This window comes from Macaca nemestrina, chromosome 15 (genome assembly GCF_043159975.1).
Source record: "Macaca nemestrina isolate mMacNem1 chromosome 15, mMacNem.hap1, whole genome shotgun sequence".
Classification (NCBI taxonomy): Eukaryota; Metazoa; Chordata; class Mammalia; order Primates; family Cercopithecidae; genus Macaca; species Macaca nemestrina.
In genome coordinates, this window is record NC_092139.1 from 29685719 (window position 1) to 29711082 (window position 25364).

The following is a 25364-nucleotide window of genomic DNA, read 5'->3' on the forward strand; positions in this document are numbered from 1 at the left end:
CAGAGCGAGACTCCGTCTCAAAAAAAAAAAAAAAAAAAAAAAGAAAAAAAAATCAAATAAAAAGCAAGTAATAAGATGAAGAGTATAAGAGATCTACTATACCGGGCACGGTGGTTCACACCTGTAATCCCAGCACTCTGGGAGGCCGAGGCAGGTGGATCACGAGGTCAGGAGATCGAGACCAGCCTGGCCAACATGGTGAAACCCCATCTCTATTAAAAACACAAAAATTAGCTGGGCCTGGTGGTGGGTGCCTGTAATCCCGGCTATTTGGGAGGCTGAGGCAGGAGAATTTCTTAGAGCCGGAAGGTGGAAGTTGCAGTGAGCCAAGATTGGGCCATTGTACTCCAGCCTGGGCGACAAGAGTGAAACTCTGTCTCAAAAAATATATAACAATAATAATAACAATAATAATAGTAAATAATAAGCTTCAAGAACAGAGAAGGGAAGCCTTGGAAAGAATCATGAGGCAATTAACTCAATTAGGTTCAGACTACAAGTTCTGTCTCAGCTGCTGTGGGTGGTGGTTGCAGTGTTAGTTCATTTTCAGAGTCTTTGCTAGGCTGTTTGAATCTACTCCATGCCACTCTACGGTTAGTCTGACAGTCAGATGGTGATTTATATTACAGTTGAGTTACCAAAGCCATTACCAAGCTTTCTTTTTACCAAGCACATGTGCAGCTTGGTAGTGAGCTTGAGATTTCTCTTGACACATGCACAGATTTAAGGGATCCCTTTCTCTAGCTCTTTCCTCCCTAGAGGAACTGTCCATGCTCCTAGCTAAGTTGGTCTCTCCATTTGTGCCTTGAAGTCTAACCTCTTTTATGTCCTGCTCCAGGACACCACTCCAGCCACTGCCCTCTCTTTTTCCTGTGTCATCAAATTTTCCTTCCCTATTGATTATCCCTGTAAGTGTACAAACATACTATATTATCTACCTTATTAAGAGAAAAAACTTTTCTTGATCCCATGAGCCTCCTTACTTAACCCAACACTTCTTAATATCCTTAATTAATATTATTTTTAATATCTTACTTCTCTGTTCTTCTGTAAAACAAACCAAACTCCTCAAAAGAGTTATTTATAGTCACTGTCTCAAATTAGTTTATTTCTTGAGCTCATTCTAATTAGGCTTTTGTCCCTACCACACCACCAAAACTGCTATTTATCAAGGTTACCAATGATCTCCATCAATAACCAATTCTCAGTCCTTACCTTATTCCACTGTCTGCAGTATCTGTTACAGTGATTACTTCCTCCTTGGAACACTTTTTCCACCTGGCTTCTGAGATTCCACTCTCTTGGCTGTCACCATACCTCAATGGCTACTCAGTTTTCTTTACTGGTTTCGCCTCAATTTCCAGCCTTTAAATGTTGGGGCATCCTCAGGGTTTAGTACTTGAATGTTTTCTCTGTCCAGACTATTCCTTAGGTGATCCCATCCAGCTTTATGAGTTTACATGTTATCTATATAGTGAGCTCTCAAATTTAGGTCTTCAGCCTAGACATTTCCCTCAACTGCAGACTTGTATACCAACTGCATTCTATCAGCATTTCAACTTGGATGTCTAATAAATATCAAACGTAATATGTACATAATGAATGCATTTCCCACCAAAACCTGTTTCTTCTATAGCTTCCCCCATTTCAATAAATGTCAATTATAGCCTCCAGTTGCACAGATAAAAACCTCTGAGTCATTCCTTTGTAATGTAAACTTTATTGAGGCATAACACTGATACAGGAAAGTGCTCAAATTTATAAATGTACAACTCAGTGAATGTTCACAAAGTGAGCATATTGATATAGCCAGAATCCAGATTAAGAAACAGGGCAGGCCAGGCACGGTGGCTCACACCTATAATCCCAGCACTCTGCAAGGCTGAGGCAGGCCAATCACGAGGTCAAGAGATCAAGACCATCCTGGCCAACACAGTGAAACCCCATCTCTACTAAAAATACAAAAATTAGCTGGGCATAGTGGCATGCCCCTGTAGTACCAACTACTTGGGAAGCTGAGGCAGGAGAATCGCTTGAACCTGGGAGGTGGAGGTTGCAGTGAGCCGAGATTGCGCCATTGCACTCCGGCCTGAGAGTGAGACTCCGTCTCAAAAAGTAAAAAAAGGCCGGGTGCGGTAGCTCATGCCTGTAATCCCAGCACTTTGGGAGGCTGAGGTGGATGGATCACGAGGTCAGGAGATCGTGAAACCCCATCTCTACTAAAAATACAAAAAATTAACCAGGCGTGGTGGCGGGTGCCTGTAGTCCCAGCTACTCGGGAGGCTGAGGCAGGAGAATGGCATGAACCCGGGAGGTGGAGCTTGAGATGAGCCGAGATGGCACCACTGCACTCCAGCCTGGGCCACAGAGCAAGACTCCATCTCACAAAAAAAAAAAAAAAAAAAGAAAGAAAGAAAGAAAGAAAGAAAAAAAAGAGATAGGGCATCGCCTCAGAAGCCCTCATGTCTGCCTTCTAATCATTAGCTTCCCAAAGGTAACCAATATCCTGGCTTCTAACACCACAGGTTAGTTCTGTGTGTCTTTGGAATTTATATAAATGTAATCATATAGTTTATACTTTTTTGTGTTTGGCTTCCTTTGATCAATATTATATTTGTGACATTCACTTATATTAAGACATGTAGTTTAAGTTCTTCCATTCTCATTGTTGTTTATTCCATTATGTAAATATAGTATAATTGGTTTCATTATTCTATTCTTGATAGTGTTTGGGTACTTTTTAGTTGGTGATATTACAAAGAATACTGCTATTGACAGAGCAGGAGCACTGTCATCTCGGACAAACACCGCCACTTTAAGTTCCAGCTCCCTTTCTAGCCTCATGCATTTCAAGGAAATCATTCTCTTCTAATTACAAATAGACAGAAAGAGCAGACAGTAAAATACAGATAAGACAGCTCGCTACAGAGCGAGGTTGGGGGGAAAGTCTCTTGGGTAGCTGCTGAACTTCACCCTCATACAATGGCCCCCAGTAAACAGTAGGCCTTAATAAGCACATTCCTTTCCCTTCAGGTGCACTAAGATAGGGAAGCTATAAGCAGACCCGAGGGATATGCCTGCAGCTGCAGAAAGATGTAGGGGAATAGACACACAACTCTCCCTCCGAGGTAAGCACAACAAAGAGACACAGAAGCAGTCCAAGTCTCTGATAAATTCTCCTACCCTGAATCCTTAAAAACTCTTAGTCTGTAAGAGAGTGTGGCTCTGACCTAACTTGGCCAGCTGCCCCACTCAGGTTTATTCAAAATAAACCTGTCCCTGTTGACTGTCGAGCCGCCCTTTGTGTTTCTCTCCTCTTTCTTTAATTCTTACAGCTATGACTAATTTTCTATATGTCTTTCAGTGAACATAGGTAAACATTTCTGCTAGGCATATGCCTAGGAGGCAGATGTTCAACTTTAGTAGATACTGCAGTTTTCCAAACAGTAGTTGTTTTGTACCAATTTACCTTACCAACAGCAATGTAGGAAAGTTCTAATTGGCTTGTATCCTTGCCATTACTGTCTTTTCTTTCCTTCCTTGTTTGTCTTCTTCTTTTTAACTATTCTGATGGGTAAGTAGTGGTATCACCCTGGTCCATGCCACCATCAGTTTTCACTCATATTATTGCCTCCTAGCAGGAATGTACGAGTATCCTTGGAGCTACCTGAGTATTTCTTTGCCTTTTAAACTTTGTTTCCCCCCATGGTAGCCATAGTGATGCTCTTCAAATGCAAATCAAATCATGTCAGTCCTCTTCTCGAAAGCCTCCAATGGCTTTCCATCTCACTCAGAACAAACAGCAAAGTACAGATAACTGGCTTATTAGGCCCTCCGTTATTTGCCTCCTGCTCTTTCTCTCCTCTTTGCCTGTACCACTTCAGATAAACTGGCCTCCATGTTCATCAAATAAACCAAGCTTACTCCTCAGGGCTTTTGCACTTGTTCTGTCTATCTAAATTGGGTTGTTCTTCCGCTGGCCACTCTTGCACTTCCTTCAGCTCTCCGCTCAACTGTCATCTTATTCCAGAGGCCTGCCCTGATTATGCTGTCTCAAACAGCAAGTCAGTTATCCTCCCTTTGACCTCCCTTATTTTTCTACCTATTATCTCTGATGTTAAAAAAAAAAATTACTTGTTTAGGGTCTGTCCCTCCCAGTACACTGTAGGTTCTAAGACAGACTTTGTTTTGTTCTCTGCTGTATTGCTCTATTCCCGCGTCCTAAAACAGTGTCTGAACCATAGAAATCACTCAATAATTTTCTTTTTCTTATTTAGTAATCCTAGTGACCCGACTCAATAAATTTTTTAAATAAATGCATGAGAAATTGACAAATTGTAACAAGTCCAGAAGAACAATAGCAGGTTACTGAAATGCCACATCAAATAAGGAACCCTTGAAGAAAGTAGGACGTTTAATCTAGAGAAGAAAAGGTTGCCAGGCACAGTGGCTCATGCCTGTAATCCCAGCACTTTTGGGAAGCTGAGGCGGGCAGATCATGAGGTCAAGAGATCAAGACTATCCTGGCCAACATGTTGAAACCCCGTCTGTACTAAAAATACAAAAATTAGCTGGGCGTGGTGGCAGGCATCTGTAGTCCCAGTTACTTCAGGAGGCTGAGGCAGGAGAATCGCTTGAACCCAGGAGGCAGAGGTTGCAGTGAGTCGAGATCACGCCACTACACTCCAGCCTGGCGACAGAGCGAGACTCCATCTCAAAAAAAAAAAAAAAAAAAGAAAGAAAGAAAAAAGAAAAAGAAAAAAAGAAAAGATTTAGGAGAATAGGACCACCATCTTTGAACATATGTAGGACTGTCACATGTGGTTTTAGAGGTCAGAACTTGGACTTGACATGCTGAATACTTCCAGTAATGGGGAGTTCACTACTTTGTGAAACAGCCAGTTCCATTATTGAATTGCTGGGTCAGAAAGTTACATTAAACTAACATTTATTTATCTTTGACTTCCTCTCATTCATTAATCTGTTCCCTGGAGTTCCACAGACCAAATCTAATCACCTCTTCAGTTGCAACTGGATGAAATAAAACACCATGTTTAAGGAAATAAGAAAAACCATGGGACTTTTGTTTTGCTAAGAAAAATATACATATTGAGAAATGAAACGCTTAATAAAATAATGGGTTTTGTTGTTTGTTTTGGTGGGAGGAGGGCAAGATTGTGAGAGGAAAGAGAAGGAAGAGAGATAAGTTCATTGATGTTTAGGGAGATCAAACTTGAGGAAAAGAACAGAAATGTGTAAGAATTGATTAAGTTCTGCTGGGTCGGGGATGGTAGAGCCAGGATCCCCATGAAGTGATCAGTACAATATCCCTGCATTAAGAGTTGGATCTATTTTTTGGGATATGTAGAAATCCTGATTATAGTGAGTGTGATACAAGACTAAGGCTACCCATGAGAATCCTGTTATATGCAGGTACATATAAACAGACCTTCAGATATACCAAGGGATATTAGAATAAATAGAGTTTTGGTTTCTTTATACTGGGTGTAAGAAGAATAACGTTGCCAGGAAATGAGAATAATAACATCTACAAGAAATGATAATAATATCTGTCCTTCTTTCCTAATAAGATTTTTGAGCATATCAATAACATTTTTCATGACATAATAGAATAAAATGTTTCTGTGACTACAAAATTGTACATAAAACTGAGGGATTATTATCAGTAAAGTAAGGTGCAGATTGGATGAAATAATTTCCTTCCTCAAAACTCTTCATTCATTCATCCAGCCATTTATTGACTAACTTCTAAATTCCTGGCACTGTTGTAGATACCAAGGATACAAAGATGAACAACGGTATTTTGCCTAGAGGAGTAAATAGTTAACTATTGCCTATAGACTAAGTGTAACTTCTTAGCATGGCATTCTTAATCTGATACTAAAATTTGATTTCCCACAACATTTCCTTACATAACCAATATTCAGAGCAACCACATCAGACCATTTAGCATTCCCTAAACATAAGGTGCACTTTTATCCACTTTGTCTTTGTGCTATTATATCAGTCCAGAATCCACTCATTATTCATCAATTCAAAACACATGTATTTGACTCTTTCCTTGTGCCAGGCGCTATGTTGGGTGTCAGGAACATGGAGATAAATAAGATATAATCTCTTTCCTCAAAGATCTTAGCCTAGGAAAGGAGAAACATCCTTCCCCTTTTCACCTACTGTAATTCTCTTCTTCAAGGCCCAGATGAAATCTATGGCCTTTGTGTAGCCTTCCCAGATCTCTTTCTTTCAGTACATAGCTTATAATTACTTTGAATCTTTTCATTCCTTCTGTGTTAAAATAAACTGCTTTGTATGCTTCTCCTTCTAGACTGTCATATCAGTTCCTGGGCAGAGATCATGTTTTATCCACTTTTGTATCCCTGCTAGCAGTTAGCACAATTCTTTGCATAAAACAGTTCTCAGCAACAGTTGGCCGAATTGGAAAAAGAATGCGGTCCAAAACCTAAACCTCACGCCACCTGGCAGAGATATAAAATCAAGGCACACATGTTGAACTGAATTAAAAGACGGGGAATCCAGTAAGCCAAGCCACCCAGAAGGATACTTTTATTATATGCCAGGGAGTCATTTGTTTACCTTTGTTTCAGATTTGTTTATTGCTCTTGTAAACTACAACTGGAGCTCTAATAGTCTGGCTGCCACATAACAGACCCAAGCCAAACATTCTAAGATCATTCCCAAAAAGAGGAATGGAACTTCTAGGACCTTTACAGTTGTCCTAATGTCAGCCGTCTGGACTTAGGAATGTGGAATCCTATTTATCAGAGCTGGGAGATACCTTAGCTGTCTCAGAGATGATGAGCTCCCTCTCAGAGAGGGGCACTGACTTATCTAAGGGCATGTAGCTATGAACACGTATTCACATATGTAAGCATAAGCAGATGAACCTTCCATTCACTCTTTACCCTGTGTAGAAACTCCTGGAAATGAGGGTCATATCTTCTCCCTAAAACGTCAGAGTTATTCATCCCACTGTTTCCCTGATTATTTACCTCTCCTGCTTTTGCACGCAGGCATAAATTTTCAGAGAATCCCCCCAAGTAGTACCTTACCTCTTTAACCTGTGATTCCTAATGCCTCTCATGGAATGATGTAGCAGCAATAACTCAGGATCAAAAGTCAGAAGTCCCAAGTGCTAGTGCCAGTTCTTGTACCACCTCACTGTGGAACTTTGGGCAAGCCACTTACAGCTACCCAGCTTTATTTCACCATTAGTGTTCAGGCCAGGTGTGGGGGCTCATGCCTGTAGTCACAGCACTTTGGCAGGCCCAGGCATGGCGAAACCCCATCCTACAAAACAAACAAACAAACAAAAAAACAAATTTAGGTGGGCTTGGTGGTGCACACCTATAGTCCCAGCTACTCAGGAAGCTGAGGTGGGAGGATCGTTTGAGCCCAGGAGGTTGAGACTGCAGTGAACTGTGATCACACCACTGCACTCCAGCCTGAGTGACAGAGCAGACTTGGAGGAAGATAGATCAAACCATGGATGGAGGAAATGCAAAGAAGGAATTGACCTAATTGTTAACATGTTTTGCAGGCCACTGATTTAAACAGCTATTGCTTTCGTTGTTCAGATTTAAACTTATTATTATCATTTCATAACATCTTTATTGAGATGTAATTCATATATCATACAATCCAACCATTTCGAGTATACAGGTAGGCCGGGCGCGGTGGCTCACGCCTGTAATCCCAGCACTTTGGGAGGCCAAGGCAGGTGGATCACAAGGTCAGGAGATCAAGACCATCCTGGCTAACATGGAGAAACCCTGTCTCCACTAAAAATACAAAAAAATTAGCCGGGCGTGGTGGCGGGCGCCTGTAGTCCCAGCTACTCGGGAGACTGAGGCAGGAGAATGGCATGAACCCGGGAGGAAGAGCTTGCAGTGAGCCAAGATCGCCACTGCACTCCAGCCTGGGCAACAGAGCAAGACTCCGTCTCAGAAAAAATAAATAAAAATAAATTTAAAAAAAAAAAGTATACAGATTAATGTTTTTTGTTTTTTGTTTTTTGTTTTTTTGAGATGGGGTCTTGCTCTGTCGCCCAGGCTGGAGTGCAGTGGCACGATCTCGGCTTACTACAAGCTCTGCCTCCCGGGTTCCCGCCATTCACCTGCCTCAGCCTCCTGAGTAGCTGGGACTACAGGCACCCACCACTACGCCCGGCTAATTTTTTAGTAGAGTAGATAGTAATTTTTAGTAGAGATGGAGTTTCACCATGTTAGCCAGGATGGTCTCGATCTCCTGACCTCATGATCTGCCCACCTCGGCCTCCCAAAGTGCTAGGATTACAGGCGTGAGCCACCATGCCCAGCCAGATCAATGGTTTTTAAATTGTATTTAAAATTGTGCAACCGTCACTACAATTAGGTTTAGAACATTTTCATTACCACACAACAAAACTCTGTATCTTTTATAGTCATGCTGTGTCACCACCCCATCCCCCTAGCAGTAGACATCACTTATCTACTTTCTACCTCTATCTATAGATTGCCTATTCTTGATGTTTCACATACGTTGAATCATGTAAGTGGTTCTTTGTGACTGCTTTCTTTTACTTATCTTTTTTTTTTTTTTTTTTTTTTTTGAGACGGAGTTTCGCTCTTGTTGCCCAGGCTGGAGTGCAATGGCGCAATCTTGGCTCACCACAACCTCCGCCTCCTGGGCTCAAGCGATTCTCCTGCTTCAGCCTCCCGAGTAGCGGGGATTACAGGAATGCGCCACCATGCCCGCCTAATTTTGTATTTTTAGTAGAGACAGGGTTTCTCCATGTTGGTCAGGCTGGTCTCGAACTCCTGACCTCGTGATCCACCCACCTCAGCCTCCCGAAGTGCTGTGATTACAGGCGTGAGCCACTGCACCCGGCCTACTTATCATGTTTTTAAGGCTCATCCATGTTGTAACATGTATCAGTATCTCATTTTCATGGCTAGATAATATTCCATTGTATTAAAATACTGCATTTTGTTTCTCCGTCAATTAACAGACATTTGGATTATTACCATTTTTGGCTATTATGAATAATGCTGCTGTGAACATTCATGTACAAGTATTTGCATTGATGTATGTTTCAATTTTCTTGGGTATATACTAGGAGTAGATTTGCTGGGTCACATAATAACTCTATGTTTAACTTTTTGAAGAACTGTCAAATTGTTTTCCAAAGTGCTGTACCATTGCCACCAGCAATGTATGACGTTTCCAATTTCTTCACATTCTTGCCAACACTAGTTATTGTCTGTCTTTTTTCCTATATCCATTCTTTTTTTAAATTTTATTTTTCCATAAGTTATTGAGGTACAGGTGGCATTTGGTTACATGAGTAAGTTGTTTGGTGGAGATTTGTGGCGAACCACCACCCAAGCAGTATACAACGCACCATATTTGTAGTCTTTTATCCCTCACCCCCTCTCACTCTTCCCCCCAAGTCCCCAAAGTCCATTGTATCATTCTTATGCCTTTGCATCCTCATAGCTTAGCTCCCACATATCAGTGAGAACATATGATGTTTGGTTTTCCATTCCTGAGTTACTTCACTTAGAATAATAGTCTCTAATCTCCTCCAGGTCATTGCAAATGCTGTTAATTCATTCCTTTTATGGATGAGTAGTACTCCATCATATACATATACCAGAGTTTCTTTATCCACTCGTTGATTGATGGGCATTTGGGTTGGTTCCACGATTTTGCTATTGTGAATTATGCTGCTATAAACATGCACGCGCAAGTATCTTTTTCGAATAATGACTTCTTTTCCTCTGGGTAGATACCCAGTAGTGGGATTGCTGGATCAAATGGTAGTTCTACTTTTAGTTTTTAAAGGAATTCCACACTGTTTTCCGTAGCAGCTGTACTAGTTTACATTCCCACCAGCAGCGTAGAAGTGTTCCCTGATTGCTGCATCCATGCCAACATCTATTTTTTTATTATTTGATTATGGCCATTCTTATGGGAGTAAGGTGGTATCGTATTGTGGTTTTGATTTGCATTTTCCTGATCATTAGTGATGTTGAGCATTTTTTTCATATGTTTGTTGGCTATTCGTATATTTTCTTTTGAGAATTGTCTATTCATGTCCTTAGCCCACTTTTTGATGGGCTCAATTGTTTTTTGTCTTATTGATTTGTTTGAGTTCATCGTAGATTCTGGATATTAGTCCTTTGTCCGATGTATAGATTGTGAAGATTTTCTCCCACTCTGTGGGTTGTCTGTTTACTCTACTGACTGTTCCTTTTGCTGTGCAAAAGCTCTTTAGTTTAATTAGGTCCCAGCTATTTACCTTTATTTATATTGCAACTGCTATTTTTTTTTTTTTTTTTTTTTTTTGCCATGAAATCCTTGGCCAAGCCAATGTCTAGAAGGGTTTTTCCAAACTTATCTTCTAGAAATTTTATAGTTTCAGGTCTTAGGTTTAAGTCCTTAATCCATCTTGTTTTTTGTTTATTTGTTTGCTTTGTTTTGTGTTTTTTTTTTTTTTTTTTTTTTTTTTTTTTTTTTTTTTGAGAGGGAGTCTCGCAGTCTCGCTCTATCACCCAGGCTGGAGTGCAGTGGCGTGATCAGAGCTCACTGCAAGCTCCGCCTCCCAGGTTCACACCATTCTCCTGCTTCAGCCTCCCAAGTAGCTGGGACTATAGGCACCCGCCACCACGTCCGGCTAATTTTTTGTATTTTTAGTAGAGATGGGTTTCACCGTGTTAGCCAGGATGGTCTCGATCTCCTGACCTCGTGATCTGCCTGCCTCAGCCTCCCAAAGCGTTAGGATTACAGGTGTGAGCCACTACGCCCAGTTGCTTAATCCATCTTGAGTTGATTTTTGTATAAGGTAAAAGATGAGGATCCAGTTTCATTCTTCTACATGTGGTTAATCAATTATCCCAGCACCATTTGTTGAAAAGGGTGTCCTTTCCCCACTTTATGTTTTTGCTTGCTTTGTCAAAGATCAGTTGTCTGTAAGTATTTGGGTGTATTTCTGGGTTCTCTATTCTGTTCCATTGGTCTATGTGCCTATTTTTATACCAGTATCATGCTGTTTTGGTGACTATGGCCTTAGAGTATTATTTGAAATCAGGTAGTATGATGCCTCCGGATTTGTTCTTTTTGCTTACTCTTGCTTTGGCTATGTGGGCTCTTTTTTGGTTCCATATGAATTTTAGAATTGTTTTTTCTAACTCTGTGAAGAATGATGGTGGTGTTTTGATGGAGATTGCATTGAATTTGTAGATTGCTTTTGGCAGTATGGTCATTTTCACAATATTGATTATATCCATTCTCCTATAGCCATTCTTGCTGGTATGAAGTGGTATCTCATGGTTTTGATTTGCATTTCCATAATGACTATAATGATGTTGGGCATCTTTTCATGTGCTTATTGGCCACTGGTGTATCTTCTTTAAGAAATGTCTAAAATTTACTCTGCTTTTTCCTATTTTCATTATTGAATCTGTTCTATCTTTCCTATTTGGGCATGGTCATATCTCACCCATTCACAAATACCATGTTTCTCCCCCAGTTTCCTCTGATTCCCTCAGTTTTAGTAGAGGAGAGAAAGCATAAAACCTAGAACACAAAGGCATGGGTTTGAATGCTAGCTCTGATACTGTTATTAGTCCATTCTTGTGTTGCTCTACTGGAATACCTGCAAGTGGCTAATTTATAAAAGAAAAGAGGTTTATCTTGGCTCACACTTCTGCAGGATGTACAGGAAGCACAGCACCAGCATCTTCTGGTGAGGTCTCAGGAAGCTTTCAATCATGGTGGAAGGCAAAGGGGAAGCAGGCATGTAAGATGGAGACAGAAGGAAGCAAGAAAGAGGAAGGGAGGTCTCAGATCCTTTTAAACAACGAGATCTCACGTGTAATCTAACTGAGCAAGAACTCACTCATCACCAAGGGATGGTGTTAAGCCATTCATGAGGGATCTGCCCCCTTGACCCAAACACCTCCCATTAGGCCCATCTCTAACAATGGAGGTCACATTCCAATATGAGATTGGGAGCGACAGAACATCCAAACCATATCAGTTAATTAACTTTCTTATTATCCCTAAACATGTTTCCTAAACTAAAATGAGAATATCTATCTTACAAGACCAAAGAGAGTATTAAATGATAAACGCAAGTTACAGAATTCCAAAGACTATATAGCAATATGTAAATGATAGCTACAAGAGTAAATCAGAGCATTTTTCTTTCTTTCTTTCCTTTTTTTTTTTTTTTTTTCTTTTTTGAGACAGAGTCTCACTCCACTGTCCAGGCTGGAGTGCAGTGGCACAATCTCAACTCACTGCAATCTCTGCCTCCTGGGTAAAAGCTATTCTCCTTCCTTAGCCTCCTGAGTAACTGGAACTGTAGGCACGTGCCACCATGCCTGGCTAATTTTTGTATATTTACTAGAGACAGGGTTTCACCATGTTGGCCCCGCTGGTCTCAAACTCCTGACCTCAGGTGAACTGCCCACCTCAGCCTCCCAAAGTGCTGGGATTACAGGCATGAGCCACGATGCCCAGCCACATAACATATTTTTGTTTGTGTGTTTCTTCTAGTTATACAAAGCATCTTGCCTTGTGTTTTTCTTTTTTGGGTATGTTTTATCTTCCCAAGAAAAGACTGGGCTCCTTGAGAAGGATCATATCCTAATCGTTTTGTGTCTTCCAAAGTACATAGCATAAAGCCTTCTATATGGAAGTTTCTGACAAACATTTATTAAATAAGTAAATAAATTAATGATGTGAGGTATAGTGAACATTTATGGGTTTTGTTGTTTTTGCTTTTCTATTTTATTTTTCTTTTGTTCTGTTTTTTGAGCCCAGGAGGTTGAAGCTGCAGTGAGCCATGATCGTGCCACCAATTCCAGCCTGGGCAACAGACCAAGATTTTGTCTCAAAAAAAAAGATAATATATGTAAAGTCAGTAAATACAGCAGTGGCTGCTGATCTTCAGGCTTCTCATTTGCATCAATTCTGTTTCTTTTCTTTTCTTTTTTTTTTTTTGAGACGGAGTCTTGCTCTCTCCCCCAGGCTGGAGGGCAGTGGCGCAATCTCGGCTCACTGCAAGCTCCGCCTCCCAGGTTCACGCCATTCTCCTGCCTCAGCCTCCCGAGTAGCTGGGACTATAGGCGCCCACCACCACGCCCGGCTAATTTTTTGTATTTTTAGCAGAGACGGGGTTTCACAGTGTTAACCAGGATGGTCTCGATCTCCTGACCTCATGATCCACCCGCCTCGGCCCCCCAAAGTGCTGGGATTACAGGCGTGAGCCACCGCGCCCGGCCGCATCATCTGTACCTGTTTTGGTTGCCCAGCATCTGAAATCTCTTCCTCTGTGTGAGTCTTAATGGGAGACAGGATCTCAACTCCCACGAGAGAAGTCAAAGGTATCTAAAGTTTTCCTTTTTCCCGCTGCACTTGCAGCTAAGGCAAAAGCAACGTGATCAAGGCTTGGTCATTTGGCTGCTTCCACTCAGGACGTTGACTCTTGAACAAATGATGTAAAGACACAGGGGTCAGAGAATTCCTTTAATATGGAAGCATGCATTGGTGATGGAGGTAGTGCTTCCAGCTGAGGTATCCTTAATATCATTCATGTGGTGTGACTTTGGCTGTGGTCCCTGGTTCTACTTTCTGAGCTTGATTATCTGGCTTTCCCATCAACTCTAAGGATTACTTAATAACCTTCCAATATACTTATTTTCCCCTTAAGTTGGCAGAGTTGGTTTCTGTTGCTTGCAACTAATAATCTCAGCATACCTCTGGAGTAAGGATTTGGGGAGAATGAGAAAGCAGGAGGTGTTCCATTTTTCCTTTATGAAATTTCTTTGTAAACATCTGTGTTATTGCTATTGTTGTACCACTTCCGTCATTTAAAAATATGCTTTTAAAATAAATAACCTAGGGCATAGTGGGTAAAGAGAAATGGTAGAAAATAAAATTTGAGGGGCTGGGCATGATGGCTCATGCCTGTAATCCCAGCACTTTGGGAGGCTGAGGCAGGCAGATCACAAGGTCAGGAGTTCAAGATCAGCCTGATCAATATGGTGAAAACCTGTCACTACTAAAAATACAAAAATGAGTGGGGCATGGTGGCACATGCCTTTAATCCCAGCTACTCAGGAGGCTGAGGTAGGAGAATAGCTTGAACCCAGGAGGCAGAGGTTGCAGTGAGTAGAGATCGCATCACTGCACTCCAGCCTGGGCGACAGAGCGAGACTCCATCTAAAAATAATAATAATAATAAAATAAAATTAGAAAATTAGGTTGGGGCCACATTGTGCATGGCCTTGAATGTCATTTTGAGGATTCTGAATTTAACTCAATAAGTATGAAAAATGTAAAAAACAGTCCAGGCATGGTGGCTCATGCCTGTAATCCCAGCACTTTGGGAGGCCAAGGCGGGTGGATCACTTGAGGTCAGGAGCTTAAGACCAGCCTGACCAACATGGTGAAACCCCGACTACTAAAATTACAAAAAATTAGCTGGGCATGGTGGCACATGCCTGTAATCCCAGCTACTCAGGAGGCTGAGTCAGGAGAATTGCTTGAACCTGGGAGGCAGAGGTTGCAGTGAGCTGAGATCACACTACTGTACTCCAGCCTGGGCGACAGAGGTTTGTTTTGTCTCAAAACAAACAAAACAAAACAAAACAAAACAAAACAAAACAACAACAAAAACAGAATAATGACACAATTAGATCTGTGTTTTTTATTGCAATGTAGAAGATGAATTAAAACATGGAGAAATTAGACAATTTCTTAGGAGGAGGCTACTGCCAGGGTCCAGACAAAAGATTGAGAACATTTCTCAATTTTGAAAGAAAGAGAGAGACACACACACAAGTTGGGTTATCTGGAAGCAGAGGCTGAGACAGAGTTTGAGGTGCAAGATGCTTACCGGGAGGAAGAAGCAGGGCTGAGCTAAGAGAGAAGTCAAACTGCAATGCAGATCTGACAAAGACTCAGCCTCCCTGGCAGGGAGCTCTGGAGTGAATATTTCCAGCCCTGGCCAGCCCTTGTCAAGCCAACCTATTCTCAGAGCTGTCCTGCAGTTGGCCAAAATGATCAAACCTTTATACCCCTGCCTTGCTCAGGTACCGAGTGAGGGCAGCTCTGGGATGGACATGATCTTGTGTAGGACTGTCCTCTACAGCTGAGGCAGACATTGAAAGAACTGAAGTAGGCGGAAGTTGTCTGCTAGCTATTCCCCCTAGAGCTGAACAGCAAGTCTTTTTTTTCTTATTTACTTATTTATTAATTTATTAATTAATTTATTTATTTATTTGAGATGGTGTTTCACTCTTGTTGCCCAGGCTGGAATGCAGTGGCGAGATCTCAGCTCATTGCAACCTCCGCCTCTCGGGTTCAAGCGATTCTCCTGCCTCAGCCCCTGCTAGTTGCTGGGATTACAGGTGTGCACTACCACGCCCAGCTAATTTTTGTATTTTTAGTAGAGACAGGGTTTCGCCATGTTGGCCAGGCTGGTCTCCAACTCCTGACCTCAGGTGATCCCCCCACCTCGGCCTCCCAAAGTGCTGGGATTACAGGTATGAACCACCGTGCCTGGCCAACAGGAAGTCTTTCTTTGGAGGTAGAACTGAATGGTACCCCTTCATGTTTACCACAAAGAAAGAGAGGAATTATGATATCTTGAACAAAGGTAATGGGGTAGAAATGAGTGAATGTGTTTTATACATACTGTATTTGGTAGGTGGGGATAAATAAGAGGGAGTAAATAAAGGTTAACAGTGAGGTCTCTCCACTTACATGATTTGATGGTTATTCTGTTATCCATTAATGAACAGTAAACATCAGAAGTAGAGAGAGCAGATTTGGGGAGAAAGATAATAAATTTGATTTTGAACATGTTGATTCTGAAATGTCTACAGAGCATTAAGGTAGAGATGACTTTAAAGAATCAATGCAAATGAGAGGTCTGGAGATCAGAAGCCACTGCTGTATTTACTGACTATACATATACTATCTTTTTTTTTTTTTTTTTTTTTTCTGGGTCTGTTGCCAGGCTGGAGTGTGGTGGCACGATCATGGCTCAATGCAGCCTCAACCTCCTGGGCTCAAGCAATCCTCTTACCTCAGCCTCTTGAGTAACTGCAACTACAGGCCCACACCACCACGCCCAGCTAATTTTTTCTACTTTTTTATAGAGACAGGGTCTCATTATATTGCCTAGGCTGGTCTCAAACTCCTGAGCTCAAGCAATCCTCCTGCCTCCGCCTCCCAAAGTGTTGGGATTACAGGTGTGAGCTAGTCACTGTGTTTGGCTTTTTTTTTTTTTTTTTTTTTTTGAGACAGAGCCTTGCTCTGTCGCCCAGGCTGGAGTGCAGTGGCGCGATCTCGGCTCACTGCAAGCTCCGCCTCCCGCGTTCTCGCCATTCTCCTGCCTCAGCCTTCTGAGGAGCTGGGACTACAGCTGCCCGCCACCATGCCAGGCTAATTTTTTGTATTTTGTTTGGTAGAGACGGGGTTTCACCGTGTTAGCCAGGATGGTCTTGATCTCCTGACTTCGTGATCCGCCCGCCTTGGCCTCCCAAAGTGCTGGGATTGCAGGTGTGAGCCACCATGTCCAGCTTGCGCTTGGCATATTATTTTACATATATATTTTTATTTAATACTCTTCACGCCTGTATGAATTAGGTATTGTTTTTCTTGTACCCTTTGGCATATTTTATTAATACCATTTGGGAACAAAAAAACTGAGACTAGAAGAGGTTAAATTTCTGGCTCAAAGAAGTAAAACTTAAGTCTGATGACAAAACACATACTCTTTTTTTTTTTTTCAGAAAAGAAAAAAAGAATCTCGCTCTCTTGCCCAGGTTGCAGTGCAGTGGTGTTATCTGGGCTCACTGCAACCTCTGCCTCTCGGGTTCAAGTGATTCTCCTGCCTCAGCCTCCCAAGTAGCTGGGATTATGGGGCATGAGCCACCACACTCAGCTAATTTTTGTGTTTTTAGTAGAGATAGGATTTCACTGTGTTGGTCAGGCTTGTCTTGAACTCCTGACCTCATAGGCGTGAGCCACCGCGCCTGGCCAACAAAACACATGCTCTTAAAGATAAAATTATATTGCTTTTCCATGGAAACCACAGGTAGATAGTATTTGAAGCCATGAAGGTCAGTAGGTCACCTAGAAAGGGTATAGTTCAAACAGGAACAAAAGGAAAAAAATGGAATTCTAAGGAAGCCAACATTTCCAGGGTGAATCAAGTAAGATGACATAGTCAACGGGATTGAAAAAAAGTAGACAGAACAGTTTTTAAAAATTGAAGTATGGTATCTCAGAAGTTAAGGTAAAAAGAGAGTTCTAGTCTGCAAATTTGCAGATACCATATAGGGTGATGGTTTGACAATTAGAGGTTACTAGTGATCTTAGAGCAGTCTATAGAGAAGTCAGATTGCAGTGGGTCTAAGAATGAGTGTGAAGGCCAGGCACGGTGGCTCACATCTAATCCTAGCATGGTGGGAGGCTGAAGTGGGCGGATCACGAGGTCAGGAGTTCAAGACCAGCCTAGCCAACATGGTGAAACCCCATCTCTATTAAAAATACAAAAATTAGCTGGGTGTGGTGGCATGCATCTGTAATCCCAGCTGCTTGGAAGGCTGAGGCAGGAGAATTACTTGAATCTGGGAGGCAGAGGTTCCAGTGAGCTGAGATCACGCTGTTGCACTCCAGCCTGGGCAACAGAGCAAGACTCTGTCTCAAAAAAAAAAAAAAAAATGAGTGAGAAATAAGGAAGCAGAAGAAATGGGTATAGGTTACTTTTCCAAAAATTTTGCAAAGTGGAGGAGATAACAATGCTTTAAATATAAGATATTTATTAATATTATTAATTGATTAATAATCGATCACTGCCATATGACTTGGATTTTACATTTCTACCACTTCTTCGTGTTACTTCTTTCTACCCTATTATACCAGTGTCCCATTCCAAGTCTGACACACCTGGAAGCATTGAATGTTTTATTTTGATTGTGGATGATTTGTTTATTTGGTTACAGCTTTTGAATGCCTCAGGTGATTCTGTCTATGTTTGGAGGATGGGCCATAGGCCCCCTGCCCCAACTCCATTATCTGTTTTCCACAAAGATAGATAAACAAACATTCACTTATCAGACTAATTCACCAAAGCATACAGGTTCTTAGTTTCTTAGCAAACCAAGTACTTTGTCCACCTCTCCTCTCCATCTCCCCTCCCTCAAATCTTCAGTGGGCAGATGTGGGAGAAGAAAGGAGCTGTCACTCCAAACCTTCTGGTGTTTCAGTGGGGGAGTCTGGCTTCACAGTGAGCTGAAACTTTCCCTTGCCAGCCTCCATCAGTCCAGCCCCTCCTGAGGGGGCTGGAGAGTAATCAACATCGCCGTCCACCTGTGCACAGGAAGATGCCTACAGCCACACCAGCAATGATGAAACTGCCCACCAGGACGCCCAGGACCAGCGAAGTGTAGGAGCGGCTTGTTTGGCTCCCTGCAGAACATGCAGAGAGTTAGCCCGAAGAATAGACCCCCAAGGAGTCCATGATTTGAGTCAAACCCCAAAGCATTTCTGCCCCAGGAGAAAGGGACCCGTTTACCAACTGACTTAAGTTGAGTGTGTTCTGTCCCAAACCCCCAGCTGTGGGCCTCTTGTTGCTCTAGGCATCCATTCTTCAGGTCCATCCATTTGTCTGGAACCCGCCCTCTCCCCAGCTTGCAGGCCTGGGCCCCAGTCCCATCATACCTTTCATGTTTTCCATGGAAATATGTTTCTGCACATACTGCACACAGGTGTCCTCCAGGAATTCCCGCAGTTCATACCGAGTGCGGTTGTAGGCATTGAGCTGCTGCAAGATGAAGGTGACCACTTTGGAGGGGACCTGGGTGTCTGCCTGCCACAAGGCTGTCTCCGGCCGGAAACTCACAAAGGAGCTCCCGTTCACAGCCACTTCAAAGAAGACATGGGCTCTAGAGCCCTCCGGAGGCAGCTCACAGCCCAGGAAGCAGCGGATGGTCAGAGGAACTGTGGATAGAGAGTCAGGGTCAGGGGATTGTGCAGAGAGGGTGCCAGGTGTGGGAGGAGGCCCAGCAAGGGGAAAAGAACATAGGAAGGTGAGAGTCAGTGCTGTGAGGAGAGGGGAGTCTATAGGTCAGGGAACTGTGGGGAGAAGGGCCTGGGGCTGTGAGGAGGGGTTTGTGGTTAGACTGTTACAGGCTGAGAAAGAGGGGGCCAGGGACTATGATGAAAAAAGGGAATTGTCAGGCCTTGTTCAACTGGTGATAGAAAAAAAAAAAATGGGGGTTGGGCGGCGGGGGGCAGGGACTCACACCTCTAATCCCAGCACTTTGGGAAGCCAGGGCGGTGGATCGCCTGAGGTCAGGAGTTCCAGACGAGCCTGGCCAACATGGCGAAACCCCCTCTCTACTAAAAATACAAAAAAAGAGCCGGGCCTGGTGGTGAGCACCTGTAATATCAGCTACTTGGGAGGCTGAGGCAGAAGAATCGCTTGAACCCGGGAGGCAGAGGTTGCAGTGAACCGAGATCGGGCCACTGCACTCCAGTCTGGACGACAGAGCAAGACTCTGTCTCAGAAAGAAAGAAAAAAAAAGGTGGGTGCAGTGGGGGACTAGGAGAGAAAGGAGTTAAAGGCTATGATCGGGGTGAGGGACGGAGTGGTACTTTGAGAAAAGAAACTAGGGTCTTTGAGAAGAAGCAGTTGGGGTTGTGATGGGGAGGGAGTGGGGCTTTGAGAGAAGAAACTGGGGTCTTTGGGGGAGGAGTTGGGGTCATGAGTGGAGCTAAGAGCGAAGTCATCAGCTTGTATGAGGAGAGGTGGCTGGAGGGTGGAGAGTGAAGTGCTGGGGGTGTGGGAAGAGAAGGACGGGGATCTATGAAGAAAAGGAGTTGGAGGACTGTGAGGTGAGGGGTGAGGAGTTTTCAGGGCACCTTCGGTGTCACGGTGTGAGGACCTCCCAACAGGGTCTACCCCAAGAGGTTATCCCAGCAGGCCGACCGCCCGAGTCGGGGCTTTCTTAGCGGGGACACCTGCCTCTCTCCAGCCCCCACCCAGCAATTTTCAAAGGCCCAGGCGCCACCTAGCTCCAGTGGCGGCCCAGTCCCTGCAAGCCCCAGCCCGCCTCCACCAGTCAGGCCCCGCCCCCACCAGCCCCGCCCAGACCCCGCCCCCGCTGCGTGCCCACTCACAGGCCAAGGTCCGCTCCTGGTGCACCAGGCGCACGAGGCCGTGGAACTCGAGTAGGTAGGCCTGCAGGCCACTCTGCATGCGCGCCCAGCTCTCGGGCTCCTGCAAGGGCTGCAGCTGGAGGATCGTGGCGTTGGTGCCTGGGCCTTCCAGCACGTGTGTCAGGTGTCCCCCCAGCGACGCGTTGCCCTGGTACCACACGTGATGGGGGTCACGGAAGTAGGAGATCTGGAGCATATGAAGGCTTTGGAGGCCTGCGGGCAGAGTCAGCGTCAGCCTGGGCCGGCGTGGGAGGGGGCGGCGGGCAGCGGAAGATAATAACCCCCTACCTTGAGGCTGGCCGCCCACCTTCTCGACCCTTCATAAACTATAATGTGCCCTCCCACCGCTTCTCCCATTTGACGCTCACAGTAACTCTGCCAGGAGGGCAGGACAGGGATTATTATCTCCGTTTTACAGATGAGGAAACTGAGGCCTGCAGTGGAAGAGACACTCCTTTCTGCTTCCTTTTTCACCCTCGGCTCTCCCTCCCCCCGTTTCCTGTTAACCAACGGAACAAATGGTTAACAAATCCTGACCTGAATAAAATCCCAGTTCCATCGCCTGTTCTCTATCTCCTCTTCCACTGCCCTGATTCAGGATTCACCCGTCTCATCTGGACGGGGGTAGTACCTTTCTACATCTCCCCATTCTCTATTCCGACCTCCACCTGACCCAGGGATGAGATCATGTCCTTTTCCTACTTAAAATCTTCCAGTGCCATAACCCCCTCCCCTTCATTAATCAAAAATAATCATAGCCAATGTCCATTAGGTGCTTATTATAACCTGGGCAATGGGCTTTACATACATTATTATCTTTGTGCCTTTCCCAAATGGCTTAATGCAGTAGCTACTATTATTATTATTATTTTTTTTTTTTTTTTTTTTTTGAGACGGAGTCTTGCTCTGTCGTCCAGGCTGGAGTGCAGTGGTGCGATCTGGGCTCGTAGCTACTATTATTAACCCCAGTCTACATGGGAAACTGAGGCAGAGATAGTGCGGCAGAGCCAAGGTTTGCATGTAGGCAGTCAAGTCCAGTACTCTTAGCCATTCTGCTACACTGCCTCCCCACAGGATCAAGTCCAGAGTCTTTAGCCTGGCATTTAAGGCTGCTAGATACCTGGCCCCTGCTGCCTTTTCTGGCCGCTTCCCACTGCTTATATATCAAACTAGTTGGGGTTCCTCATGCCGCCTTTGGCTGACACATGAATAGCATGTCAGGATTGCTCTGCCTCCCTTTTTCTGCCTAGCGGAGTTTATTCGTGATTTAAAACCCAGCTAAGAGACTGGGCACAGTGGCTTATGCCTGTAATCTCAGCACTTTGGGAGGCCGAGGCGGGTGGATCATTTGAGGTCAGGGATTCAAGACCAGCCTGGCCAACATGGAGAAATCCCATCTGTACTAAAAGTACAAATACTAGCCAGACGTGGTGGTATATGCCTGTAGTCCCAGCTACTCAGGAGGCTGAGGCAGGAGAATCGCTTGAACCTGGGAGGTGGAGGTTGCAGTTAGCTGAGATTGTGCCACTCTATTCCAGCCTGGGTGACAGCCTGAGACTCCATCTCAAAAAAAAAAAAAAAAAAAAAAAAAAGACCCAGCTCAGTTGCCCTCTCCTTGGAAATTTTTTCTGATGCCCCACAAGACACAGTGGGTCTGTTTCAGTGATCCCAGACCACCATATATTAGTGAATATCTCACTAGATTCTACCTGACTGTCTTCAAACACACACAGGCTACAATGGACTCCTCTAGGCTATGGAACCATGCCTGGTGATCTCTGCTTCCTACACGCAGAAAAGAGTCTGGCACAGAGTTGATGCCCAGAGCACATTTGGACGAGTCCAGGGTTGTAAATCTGTGTGTGTGAGTGGGTCCTGTCTGTGTTTGCATTTGAGAAGTTGTGCTTTGTATCTGCAGATGTGAATAAGTATATTTATGGATAACCCATGGTCCTTAACTACTCTGTGACCCAGTTTCCTCCTCTATAAAATGAAGATAGTAATATTACCCACCTTTCGGGGTTTGTGCGAGTTAAATGGGTCAATCCAAGTATTAACCATAGTGAGCACCCATTGAATACTGGTTATTATTTGCTGCCTCTCTGAGGGGGAGACTGAAGCTATGGGGACTGTGAGAGAGGGGAAAGGAGGCCCCTGTGCAATTATAAGGGAGGGAAATAACTCCCTTTTCTGCTTAAACAGGGCCACTTCAGGCAGCCTGATCGCCCATAAGTTCTATTAGGCACAGCATCTCTTTCTCTCAAGTTCCACCAGCTGCACCCAGTCTTCTTCCATTTTCCCTAGCCTCCCCTCACCTCTCTCTGCCCCAGTTTTCCCTCAGTTCTTCCATCAGTTTTCCCAGTGTCTTCCCATTCCCTCCATTTCTCTTCTCATCTGAGCCTCTTCCCGTCTCCCCTAGATGTACCCCTATCTACCATCACCCTCAGTTCCCCTTTCTCCCCTCTCCCTGAGGCTGATTCTCCTACCCTCTCTGCTGGTTTCTTTCTCAGGTTTCCAGTCATCCTGTTTCCCCTAGCCTCTTTCATCTCCCCCTTTTCAGGGGCTTAAATGTACTAACTCACCTTGGCTCTGAGACACAAACCAGTCCCCAAGACTCTGCCTGCCCTGTAGAGCAATCTAGCCAGCTGCAGACACAGATGCTGTGAGATAAGCTATCCTGTGGTCTTGCCACGTACCCAGATAGAATGAGATTCTCCAGAACCATCTTGAGGCAGGAGATGTGCCCCCGACTCACCATCTGAGGCGTTTTGGCTACAAAAGGCCCAGTCAGACAGCAGCAGTATCGGCAGTAATGTTGTCAACATCCTGAAGTTGAGGCTCTGGACCTGGGTTCCTCGCTCCGGCAGGCTGGGGGCTCCACTGGCGGCAGTCTAGGGAAAAGAGAAGTGAGGACCGTCTGGGAGGGGCGGAGTCTGGGCAGAGGAGGATGGAAGAAGGCCAGGAGATGGGAGGAGGAAGAGGGTGTCGGGCTTATAAAGTGTTATTCGTGCTGTGTCTCATTTCCTACTAGGGGGCTGGCCTCCCTCCCACCCTCCCTCTGCCCCGCCCTTCATTGCGCCCTCCTGCCCAGACCTGCCTCTTCCCTCCTCCATGGGCTGCTTCCTAGGAACCAGGAACAGGGAGTGGAAAAGGGGGAGAGGGACTTGGTGAGAAGTCCTGCCCACGCTGATGCAGGGGGTGGGGCATCTACTGTTAACTTAGAACACACTCCTGGGTGTAGGATCAGCAGGTTGCTGATAGGGAAATGGAGGTCCAGAGAGGTGCAGGGACTTGCCCAAAGTTTATATATCATGGTGGTGACAGATCCAAGATTAAAATTTAGTTTTCCAGTATAATGGCTACATTTTACCAGAATTTTAAGTAAATAGCAATTACGTAATCAAGGATCTTGGTCTCAGAAGTAGTCATAAAATGAGTGTAAAGCAGTTCACTGCAACAATTTTTTTTTAAATAGGAGAGAATTATGAGCAATCTGTATAAATCTCAGAAGATGATTGGTTACCTAAAGCAATATTTTTGAAACTGAGGTCATAATTTATTAGTGGACAATGAAAACAATTTAGCAGGTCATGGTTACCATTTTTAAAAAATGAAATAGAACAGAATACAAAAGTTCAGTGCATCACCCTTAGTAAGAGAAAGTGTTATATCATGAAATATTTGCTCAGTTGTACATGTGTGCTTTGGTTTTGTGTGTATGTTTCCATGATGAGTTCTGGATAGCAGTGTAAAATGTGTTCCTTACTCTAGGAAGCAAGTAGAAAAGTTTTAAAGTCACTCCCCCAAGCTATGTTAATCCATACTGTGAATACTATGTAATAGTTAAAAGAAAGTACACCCTCCCCTGCCCAATCCCCACTTTATTTTCATCATATTACTTAGTACTACATGAAATTATATTATTTATTTACATGCTTATTGTTTGAATGTTTCACCAGAATGTAATCTCTATGAGGAAGGAGGACGTTTATCTCGTGCAATAGTCTCCCTGGAAGAGTGCACATCACATAATAAATATCAGCAAAGTGAATGACTGAATGAGATAGTTATGATGTACATAGATGTCCAAGAATAAGTTGCAGAATATTTTGAACAGTTTAGGACCATTTATGTGTCAACCACACACAGAACCACTAAACAACCTGTTTCTTGGTCAGGCATGGTGGCTCACGCCTGTAATCCCAGCAGTTTGGGAGGCCGAGGCAGGCAGATCACAAGGTCAGGAGCTCAAGATCAGCCTGGCCAACATGGTGAAACGCCATCTCTACGAAAAATACAAAAAAAATTAGCTGGGTGTGATGGCGTGAGCCTGTAATCTCAGGTATTTGGGAGACTGAGGCAGGAGAATCGCTTGAGCTTGGGAGATGGAGGTCGCCATGAGCCGAGTTCACGCCATTGCACTCCAGCCTGGGTAACAGAGTGAGACTCTGTCTCAAAAAATAAATAAATAAATAAATAAATAAAATAATAATAAAATAAAATTTTTAATTAAAAAACTTCACTTCTGATTGGGCGTAGTAGCTCATGCCTGTAATCCCAGTACTTTGGGAGGCTGAGGTGGGTGGATCACTTGAGGCCAGGAGTTTGAGACCAGCCTGGCCAACAAGGCGAATGTCTCTACTAAAAATACAAAAATTAGCTGGGCATGGTGGTGCATGCCTGTAATCCCAGCTACTTGGGAGACTGAGGCATGAGAATCGCTTGAACCTGGCAGGTGGAGGTTGCAGAGAGCCGAGGTTGTACCATGGCACTCCAGCCTGGGTGATGCAGCAAGATTCTGTCTGAAAAAAAAAAGAAAAGATTTCACTTCTGTTCAAATAATACATATATAATTTCATCCTCATATATATATATATATATGTAATTATTATTTTTTTGAGACACGGTCTTGCTCTGTCACCCAGGCTGTAGTGCAGTGAAGCAATCACAACTCATTGCAGCCTTGACCTCCCAGGCTCAAGTGATTCTCCCACCTCAACCACCTGAGTAGCTGAGACTACAGGTACGTGCCACTGTGCCACCACACCCAGCTAATTTTTTTGATTTTTACTAGAGACAAGGTCTCGCTATGTTGCCCAGGC

The 25364-nt window shown here is 43.9% G+C and overlaps 2 protein-coding genes across 5 annotated transcripts in view; one reads left to right on the forward strand and one right to left on the reverse strand.

Annotated features, from left to right (window-relative positions):
* LOC105496256 (MMP24 opposite strand) overlaps positions 1–25364 on the forward strand; it is a 134878-nt gene that overhangs the window by 87544 nt on the left and 21970 nt on the right. The gene's annotated exons all lie outside the window — the stretch shown is intronic.
* On the reverse strand, positions 4757–23378 carry LOC105496260 (protein C receptor). 2 transcript variants are annotated; one of them, XM_011766496.3, is made up of 5 exons: positions 23356–23378; positions 23018–23153; positions 20224–20475; positions 18763–19041; positions 17761–18510 (listed from the first exon to the last, which is right to left on the reverse strand). In XM_011766496.3, the coding sequence occupies exons 2-5, from the start codon at positions 23085–23087 to the stop codon at positions 18395–18397; spliced, it is 717 nt and encodes a 238-aa protein (XP_011764798.1). In that variant the 5' UTR covers positions 23088–23153; positions 23356–23378; the 3' UTR covers positions 17761–18394. The 2 variants fall into 2 exon arrangements, with proteins under 2 accessions (XP_070935560.1, XP_011764798.1); XM_071079459.1 differs by lacking the exons at positions 17761–18510; positions 23356–23378 and adding an exon at positions 4757–7329 and having other exon boundaries at positions 23018–23288.

What these genes read in the sequence shown, in the direction of transcription:
- LOC105496260 (XM_011766496.3), bottom strand. Translation starts at nt 23,087, where the DNA reads ATGTTGACAACATTACTGCCGATACTGCTGCTGTCTGACTGGGCCTTT. An exon ending in TAGCCAAAACGCCTCAGATG is followed by an intron (nt 20,476 to 23,017) that starts GTGAGTCGGGGG and finishes CTCTGCCCGCAG; the next exon opens with GCCTCCAAAGCCTTCATATG. An exon ending in CCAGGAGCGGACCTTGGCCT is followed by an intron (nt 19,042 to 20,223) that starts GTGAGTGGGCAC and finishes CTCTATCCACAG; the next exon opens with TTCCTCTGACCATCCGCTGC.